Source organism: Quercus suber, unplaced genomic scaffold (assembly GCF_002906115.3).
Source record: "Quercus suber isolate HL8 unplaced genomic scaffold, Cork oak 2.0 scaffold_65, whole genome shotgun sequence".
Classification (NCBI taxonomy): domain Eukaryota; kingdom Viridiplantae; phylum Streptophyta; class Magnoliopsida; order Fagales; family Fagaceae; genus Quercus; species Quercus suber.
Window position 1 is genome coordinate 1,393,532 of NW_027069530.1, and position 10,214 is coordinate 1,403,745.

General features: G+C 38.2%; 2 protein-coding genes across 2 annotated transcripts; both read left to right on the top strand.

Annotated features, from left to right (window-relative positions):
- Positions 1-2,341: 2,341 nt before the first annotated feature.
- On the top strand, positions 2,342-2,935 carry LOC136067272 (uncharacterized). Its single transcript, XM_065772874.1, has one exon. The coding sequence runs from the start codon at positions 2,342-2,344 to the stop codon at positions 2,933-2,935; it is 594 nt and encodes a 197-aa protein (XP_065628946.1).
- A 5,639-nt stretch (positions 2,936-8,574) lies between these two features.
- LOC136067273 (uncharacterized) lies at positions 8,575-9,168 on the top strand. Its single transcript, XM_065772875.1, has one exon. It carries the CDS (start codon positions 8,575-8,577, stop codon positions 9,166-9,168), a length of 594 nt encoding a protein of 197 aa, XP_065628947.1.
- The last annotated feature ends 1,046 nt before the right edge of the window (positions 9,169-10,214 follow it).

Below are 10,214 nucleotides of genomic sequence, written 5' to 3' on the forward strand. Positions count from 1 at the left end.
TTTATTTTAGTTTTTCTAATCATTTGTTCTATTTGGTTGGTGATAAGAATTTTTTTTCTTTTTTTTTGGGTGTGTATTTTATTTTATTCTATTTTTTTGGTAGGTAAGTAAGAGAAACTGAGGAAAAAAAAACTGTTTAGTTTCTTTTTCTAAAAATTAAATTTATATTCCGTCCTTATTTAAATTTATTTTTTCAAAAAATGATTTTATTGTTTTAAAATAATTATAAAAAATTTATACTAATTTAATTTTTTTTATAATTAGTGGCAGCTCTAGAAATGTTTTTTAGAATGGTCACTAAAACAATTAAATGATAAAAAATTTAATAAAGAGATAACTTAAATCTATTAACGTCACAAAAGAATGCAAATAAATAAACCATTACAATTTCCTTCTACTAACAAAGAGAAGAAGGAAAAAAATGATTTATAAGAGATAAAACGGAAATTGAGAAGTGAGAGAGTATGAAATGATAATGGAGAAGAAAAAAATGGAGAGAGAGATCGAGAGATCGAGAGAGAGAAATAATACTTGTTACAATTGACCCGAGCTACTAAAGAGAGAAAAATTGTTGCGACTACAAAACTAAAAATAGCATAGTTGCCAGCTTCGTCAAGGAGAACTCATGACCACGGTATTTCTCTTGTTATCCATTATTTTTAGAAAAAATGAAATTAACGATTATTTTTTTGTAACGGATTGAACGAGTTACAAATTTGAATGATTATTGTGGGGGGTAGAAACTCAAGCTTATGTATTGAGCCCAAAGCCCTATTTGAAGGTTACTGTATACCCAAAGAGGCGAAAATTGTTGAGAAGGAGTCCGCATGAAAGAAAGATGCCTGGGAGTGAAGAAGATCAGTCCGAAGAGAGCACCAGCATTCCGAAGAGATCATTCTCCTCGGATGTAAAGATTCTTGGTCAAGCAAATATCTAGGGGGTTCGAATGATCTTACTAATGACTTCAGCGATCTGGATAAGCTTTGGATAGGCCTGGAGATAAGAAGAATGGAGAAATATCTGAAGGGAAAAGCTACCATCACCATATTAAATACATTGCATCTGCTTTTCTGGCCGCATTAATGTGGAGAAGACCCCTGAACAGTGTCAATCCAGCTACCACCACTCACAAAAAGCTAAGGAAGAGATCTGACGTGACACATACTTAAGTGGACACTTAGATGAAGAACAAGTGGACGATGAAGATGGTGAGAGAGGATGCTATATAAAAGAAAAGCCTTTGGAGGAAAAAGGGAGGTTCTGGAGAGTTGTATTGATTTTTCATTCAATAATATTCCTCTTCGGACATCAAATTGAAAAAGCTTGAAAGTGCGTTTTTTTATATCAGTTCCTTCTTGTACACCATAATTAACTATTGTTTAGTCCACAATCAGCCTAGCTCTTTCACCAATTCTCTACAAATTCATTGTTCTGGGTTCATTGGGCTCATATTCCAAACCTTTTGGGCTTAGGCCACAAAAATAGACCCTACAATTGGCGCCGTCTATGGGGAGAGCTTGAGCGAAAGCGGAAGCAATAGTTGATAATGGCTGAACCAAGGCAACAACCAGCAAAATCTAGGGCGTCCCAACACATAGACAATTTTCTCAATTTGTAGCAGAGACAAGATCGTGAAGGCAGTGTGCATACTATGCACCTTGAGCGAAGCCAACCACATGGAGGAAGTCACGTGTCTCATGTAGAGAAGAACCACAACATGCAACTGGAAATTGAGAGGCTAAAGAGGGAGTTGCGCCATGCAAAGAGGAAATGGATTTCTTCGCATTCTGATGAAGATTTCGGTGATGAGCAAGATGTCACTTACGAGCAGAGATCTCGGACACCAATCAGTGAATCCTTTTCCTATGAAGAGGAGCACCATCGCAAGAGGAAACCTCGAAGCCCATCACGTGGAGGTGTGGGGAACGATGCTATGAGCAAAGCCTTGAATCAAATCTCCAAGTCACCCTTCATGCACAGGATTGAAGGAGCGAGACTTCTTCGGCGTTTTAACCAGCCAACCTTCACCATTTATAATGGTAAAACAGACCCTGTGGAACATGTGAGTCACTTTAATCAAAGGATGGCTGTCTATTCTAGAGATGAGGCTCTGATGTGCAAAGTTTTCCCTTCCAGTCTTGGACTGGCTGCAATGAGATGGTTTGACAGCCTAGAAGCAGAATCTATCGACTCCTTCAGAGGGCTTACTCAGGCATTTGGTTCCCGTTTTATCACATGTAGAAGAGTGGCCAGGCCCCTGTCTTCACTTTTATCCTTGAGCATGCAAGTGGGTGAGACCTTGAAAACGTATTCAGATAGGTACTAGGAGATGTGTAATGATATGGAGGGAAATTTTGATGGCATGGCCCTTAGCACGTTTAAGCTCGGCCTCCCCACTGACCATGGTTTGAGGAAGTCCTTAACTGGCAAACCAGTAACTAACATGCGTCAGCTCATGGACCGTATCGAAAAATATAAAAGAGTTGAAGAAGATCAACAGCAAGGGAAAGGAAAGGATAAGGTTATCCCCCAAGAGAGGAGGGATTTCAGGTTGAACCGTTACAATAACAACAAACCACGGAGAGATTTCACTGGGCAGTCAGGATCAACAAACCTTCAAACAGTTAACACTGTATTCAAAGGGCCAGTGCACCAGGTTTTGAAAAAAGTTAAGAATGAACCATTCTTCAAGTGGCCGAACAAGATGGTAGGGAACCCTGAAAGGCGTAACCATAATCTCTATTGCCAATACCACCAAGATCATGGGAATACCACAGAAGATTGCAGGAGTTTGTGGGATCATTTGGACCAACTGGTCCGCGAAGGTAAATTGAGGCACCTCTTGCATCACTCTAGTGGCCGAGGAGGTCAGATGAACTCTGAACCCCAGAGGAATGATTCTTCAAAGCCTCCATTGGGAACTATCAACGATTAGACAAGAATGATTCTTCAATGTATGTGTGGAAAATGATTATAAGCTTATATAAGAATTGATAAATAATCTAAACCAAATTAAATCACATCCACAATAGAAATTAAATGGCAAAAATTAAGAAAAGAGAGATGCAAACATAAGGACAACACAACAATGTGTTATCAAAGAGGAAACCGAAACCCTTCGCGTAAACCTCTCGACCGCACTCCAAGCGGCCAATAATCCATTAGAAAATGAAGTTGGGATACATGAGCAACAATAGACCCTCCAAGCCTAATCTACCCAGATACCTAAGCCCTCCAAGCTTCTTGCTCTAATGAGGTTACGCCGAACCTTTGTCTTTTCTAGCTTATCGGATTCCAAGTACCGTTGGTCCATTCTTAACTGCTTCCCAAAGCACCAAATAGCCTTCTCACAGATATGGATATGGTGAGAAAAGGATTTGGGTAAGAGCCTCTCAAGGATGTAACAATGGAGAGGATGAGAGTAAAGGAATTTGAAGAGTTTCTATGTGAAGATTGTGGATGAATTAATCTTATTTTTCTCTAGGGTTTCTCTCTCAAAATTCTCTCTGGAACCTCTCTATATTTCATGGGTTTAAGGGGTATTTATACTTGGGTAAGAAGGGAATGCGAAAAGTCAGTTTTTCCCAAACAGGGTGGTCTGGCGGCTTAGTCTCGGTACTTGACTGAGTTGCGAGTTCAAGCCGCAAGATAATAGAACAGCCAAGCTGGACTTTTTGTCTTGTAGTGCTCCAGCTGGCACGACTGTTTATCTTCTCACACGCTTCACTCATGTGCTGCATTTGGCAGCTTGCCAGTCGCGAATCATCTGCGAATCCCTGCGTCTTGCACAAACTTGAGCATTTCTTCACACTCTTTCACTTACTACCCTTACATCATTCCCACCTAAATACAGGGTTACTAATTGCTAAATTACAAGCAAATTTGGCACGAAATAAAGCCAATACAATAGTTGATTAAATTCAACCTTACAATCTCCCCCTTTGGCTATTCTGTGACAAAACCCTACGACAAACTCTAGACTTAACATGTGAGTTGGGAACAATTGATCAAAACTCACTCACATCTAATTCTAGAATCTGTGAAACTCTTAAACCATAAGCATAAGTATCTCTTGAAACACAGCAACACACTATGATCATTGTATGTAGAAAACTTGGAATGCATATGGAGCAAGCACAATGCGATTAAGCATAATGGAAATAAGTAATAAACCAAGGCTTGACCAAAAACGAACAATCACTATAAACAGTGATCACAATGCTCATTCACACATGGAATGAACATCCGGACATGCAAGCTAATAAACTAAATTGCAAATTATCGTTTGTATGTCCTACACTCAACCAATGCAACAACATTAGAAAATTGCATTAAGGATATAAAATCCAACAAAGTGCACAAGAGTGACGTACTTAAAGAAAATGCATGACATTTAATAGTAAGTACTAAAGCTACAAAGCATGAGTACATAAACCTTAAAAGCGTACAAAAGCAACAGGTATAAACTATAAAGTACTTCCCTTATCATATTACTCCCCCTATCATGAATCATAGGAGTTGTGATGGACTTGGAACATATATACCTGTAACCTGAAACACTTGCACAAAACACATTAGACCCTCAAGGTAAAGTAAGTAATAAAAGGACAAATATAATGTAACAAGTAAAAAGCGATCTAGTAAACAAGTTATGAAACATATGAGCAACTTGATCAAACAAATGCCAGTCATATGGAAATGACTACAATGATCATAAAGCAAAGCAAAAGATCATCCGAACATGCAACCAATGAAGCACAATAGCAAGAACGTAAGCATGTTCAACGCACAAACAAAACAAATTTTTCTTATTAACTTAATGTCTTCTCCCCTTTGGTATATGCATCTCCCCTATGCAATATCTCTACCCCTACAAATGTGCATGAGAAATAGAATTTCTCCTCCTAAGAATGTGCACAAGGGTCATGACAAAAACTCTCCGGTATACTTATTAGAGTATACTCTCCCTCTTTTTGTTAGAAATAGACAAAGGGTCAAGAAGAAACGAAGGCAAGAGATGAGATATGAACAAGGACAATGATGCATAAGGGGTGCGAGATGAAAGAGAAAATGAAGCTCAAACCTAAGACAAAACAAAATGCTACAAAGCATAAGGTAAACATGACATGTTAGGATGAAGAAACAAGGTATAGACCAATGCATGACAAGGGTGGCAAGGTGTGTGCAAAAGGTGCAAAGTGCAATGTCTGACCATCGGTTTCCTCTTCGATAACACATCGCTGTATTGTCCTTGTGTTTGCATCTCTATTCCCTTAATCTTTGCTATTTAATTTCTGCTGTGGATGTGATTTTATTTGGTTTAGATTGTTTATCAATTCTTGTATAAGTTTATAATCATTTTCCGCACATACATTGTTTGNTTATATATATATATATATGTGTGTGTGTGTGTGTGTGTGTGTATTAATCAATTCAAGACAGTAGGACACGTTTGTTTATTTACAAAAAAGAGAAAACATAAACATGACCTCATAGCCTTGGCGTTACAACCTTGTTAGCTGGTCCTTCCATTAAGCTTTTTTTGTCCTTTTTAGTAACAGATAAAAATACAAATTTTCCCCCAATTTCTCATACTTGCTCACTGATTAAAACAAATAAACCACCAAAAATAATATATAATTTAGTAACACTACGTCTACAATTCTTTTTTAACAAATCGTAGTGGATAGATTTTTTTTTTTTTCTTAAAAAAAAATGTTATTAGTTTTAATTTAAGCCCACCAATAAAATCATTTTTTTACTTATTAGTAATAACTTGCCACCTAAATTTTTTTGTGAATGGAACATTACCCTATACAATTTTATTCTCACCAATATATAGATACAAATGACTAGAAACAAAATAAAGTTTTCTTTCACTTAGTCACATTTTCTCCTTAACCAAACAAGCCAGATCAAGGAAGATGACTCCATGGCCATGGTAAAGGTGAACCTTGATTTTATGTGCCTTTTAAGTCTATAGTCTATAGCCCAAATAATTTGGATTATTTGAGGGTATGGTTGTGACTTGTGAGTTTAAGCGTGATTTTCATTTTCTGTGTTGACAGTAAAGTTGTTTTTCTAGCTGAGTTTGTTTGACCACCCTATGAATTTTCCACGACAATTATAAAAAAGTTTGAAACCCTCAAGTATCACATAAAATCAAGTTTCACCTTTACCATGGCCATGAACTTCCATGGTAAGGGAGAAAATCTAAGCAAGTGAAAGAAAATTTTATTTTAGTTTTTCTAATCATTTGTTCTATTTGGTTGGTGATAAGAATTTTTTTTCTTTTTTTTTGGGTGTGTATTTTATTTTATTTTATTTTTTTGGTAGGTAAGTAAGAGAAACTGAGGAAAAAAAAACTGTTTAGTTTCTTTTTCTAAAAATTAAATTTATATTCCGTCCTTATTTAAATTTATTTTTTCAAAAAATGATTTTATTGTTTTAAAATAATTATAAAAAATTTATACTAATTTAATTTTTTTTATAATTAGTGGCAGCTCTAGAAATGTTTTTTAGAATGGTCACTAAAACAATTAAATGATAAAAAATTTAATAAAGAGATAACTTAAATCTATTAACGTCACAAAAGAATGCAAATAAATAAACCATTACAATTTCCTTCTACTAACAAAGAGAAGAAGGAAAAAAATGATTTATAAGAGATAAAACGGAAATTGAGAAGTGAGAGAGTATGAAATGATAATGGAGAAGAAAAAAATGGAGAGAGAGATCGAGAGATCGAGAGAGAGAAATAATACTTGTTACAATTGACCCGAGCTACTAAAGAGAGAAAAATTGTTGCGACTACAAAACTAAAAATAGCATAGTTGCCAGCTTCGTCAAGGAGAACTCATGACCACGGTATTTCTCTTGTTATCCATTATTTTTAGAAAAAATGAAATTAACGATTATTTTTTTGTAACGGATTGAACGAGTTACAAATTTGAATGATTATTGTGGGGGGTAGAAACTCAAGCTTATGTATTGAGCCCAAAGCCCTATTTGAAGGTTACTGTATACCCAAAGAGGCGAAAATTGTTGAGAAGGAGTCCGCATGAAAGAAAGATGCCTGGGAGTGAAGAAGATCAGTCTGAAGAGAGCACCAGCATTCCGAAGAGATCATTCTCCTCGGATGTAAAGATTCTTGGTCAAGCAAATATCTAGGGGGTTCGAATGATCTTACTAATGACTTCAGCGATCTGGATAAGCTTTGGATAGGCCTGGAGATAAGAAGAATGGAGAAATATCTGAAGGGAAAAGCTACCATCACCATATTAAATACATTGCATCTGCTTTTCTGGCCGCATTAATGTGGAGAAGACCCCTGAACAGTGTCAATCCAGCTACCACCACTCACAAAAAGCTAAGGAAGAGATCTGACGTGACACATACTTAAGTGGACACTTAGATGAAGAACAAGTGGACGATGAAGATGGTGAGAGAGGATGCTATATAAAAGAAAAGCCTTTGGAGGAAAAAGGGAGGTTCTGGAGAGTTGTATTGATTTTTCATTCAATAATATTCCTCTTCGGACATCAAATTGAAAAAGCTTGGAAGTGCGTTTTTTTATATCAGTTCCTTCTTGTACACCATAATTAACTATTGTTTAGTCCACAATCAGCCTAGCTCTTTCACCAATTCTCTACAAATTCATTGTTCTGGGTTCATTGGGCTCATATTCCAAACCTTTTGGGCTTAGGCCACAAAAATAGACCCTACAATTGGCGCCGTCTATGGGGAGAGCTTGAGCGAAAGCGGAAGCAATAGTTGATAATGGCTGAACCAAGGCAACAACCAGCAAAATCTAGGGCGTCCCAACACATAGACAATTTTCTCAATTTGTAGCAGAGACAAGATCGTGAAGGCAGTGTGCATACTATGCACCTTGAGCGAAGCCAACCACATGGAGGAAGTCACGTGTCTCATGTAGAGAAGAACCACAACATGCAACTGGAAATTGAGAGGCTAAAGAGGGAGTTGCGCCATGCAAAGAGGAAATGGATTTCTTCGCATTCTGATGAAGATTTCGGTGATGAGCAAGATGTCACTTACGAGCAGAGATCTCGGACACCAATCAGTGAATCCTTTTCCTATGAAGAGGAGCACCATCGCAAGAGGAAACCTCGAAGCCCATCACGTGGAGGTGTGGGGAACGATGCTATGAGCAAAGCCTTGAATCAAATCTCCAAGTCACCCTTCATGCACAGGATTGAAGGAGCGAGACTTCTTCGGCGTTTTAACCAGCCAACCTTCACCATTTATAATGGTAAAACAGACCCTGTGGAACATGTGAGTCACTTTAATCAAAGGATGGCTGTCTATTCTAGAGATGAGGCTCTGATGTGCAAAGTTTTCCCTTCCAGTCTTGGACTGGCTGCAATGAGATGGTTTGACAGCCTAGAAGCAGAATCTATCGACTCCTTCAGAGGGCTTACTCAGGCATTTGGTTCCCGTTTTATCACATGTAGAAGAGTGGCCAGGCCCCTGTCTTCACTTTTATCCTTGAGCATGCAAGTGGGTGAGACCTTGAAAACGTATTCAGATAGGTACTAGGAGATGTGTAATGATATGGAGGGAAATTTTGATGGCATGGCCCTTAGCACGTTTAAGCTCGGCCTCCCCACTGACCATGGTTTGAGGAAGTCCTTAACTGGCAAACCAGTAACTAACATGCGTCAGCTCATGGACCGTATCGAAAAATATAAAAGAGTTGAAGAAGATCAACAGCAAGGGAAAGGAAAGGATAAGGTTATCCCCCAAGAGAGGAGGGATTTCAGGTTGAACCGTTACAATAACAACAAACCACGGAGAGATTTCACTGGGCAGTCAGGATCAACAAACCTTCAAACAGTTAACACTGTATTCAAAGGGCCAGTGCACCAGGTTTTGAAAAAAGTTAAGAATGAACCATTCTTCAAGTGGCCGAACAAGATGGTAGGGAACCCTGAAAGGCGTAACCATAATCTCTATTGCCAATACCACCAAGATCATGGGAATACCACAGAAGATTGCAGGAGTTTGTGGGATCATTTGGACCAACTGGTCCGCGAAGGTAAATTGAGGCACCTCTTGCATCACTCTAGTGGCCGAGGAGGTCAGATGAACTCTGAACCCCAGAGGAATGATTCTTCAAAGCCTCCATTGGGAACTATCAACGATTAGACAAGAATGATTCTTCAATGTATGTGTGGAAAATGATTATAAGCTTATATAAGAATTGATAAATAATCTAAACCAAATTAAATCACATCCACAATAGAAATTAAATGGCAAAAATTAAGAAAAGAGAGATGCAAACATAAGGACAACACAACAATGTGTTATCAAAGAGGAAACCGAAACCCTTCGCGTAAACCTCTCGACCGCACTCCAAGCGGCCAATAATCCATTAGAAAATGAAGTTGGGATACATGAGCAACAATAGACCCTCCAAGCCTAATCTACCCAGATACCTAAGCCCTCCAAGCTTCTTGCTCTAATGAGGTTACGCCGAACCTTTGTCTTTTCTAGCTTATCGGATTCCAAGTACCGTTGGTCCATTCTTAACTGCTTCCCAAAGCACCAAATAGCTTTCTCACAGATATGGATATGGTGAGAAAAGGATTTGGGTAAGAGCCTCTCAAGGATGTAACAATGGAGAGGATGAGAGTAAAGGAATTTGAAGAGTTTCTATGTGAAGATTGTGGATGAATTAATCTTATTTTTCTCTAGGGTTTCTCTCTCAAAATTCTCTCTGGAACCTCTCTATATTTCATGGGTTTAAGGGGTATTTATACTTGGGTAAGAAGGGAATGCGAAAAGTCAGTTTTTCCCAAACAGGGTGGTCTGGCGGCTTAGTCTCGGTACTTGACTGAGTTGCGAGTTCAAGCCGCAAGATAATAGAACAGCCAAGCTGGACTTTTTGTCTTGTAGTGCTCCAGCTGGCACGACTATTTATCTTCTCACACGCTTCACTCATGTGCTGCATTTGGCAGCTTGCCAGTCGCGAATCATCTGCGAATCCCTGCGTCTTGCACAAACTTGAGCATTTCTTCACACTCTTTCACTTACTACCCTTACATCATTCCCACCTAAATACAGGGTTACTAATTGCTAAATTACAAGCAAATTTGGCACGAAATAAAGCCAATACAATAGTTGATTAAATTCAACCTTACAATCTCCCCCTTTGGCTATTCTGTGACAAAATCCTACGACAAACTCTAGAC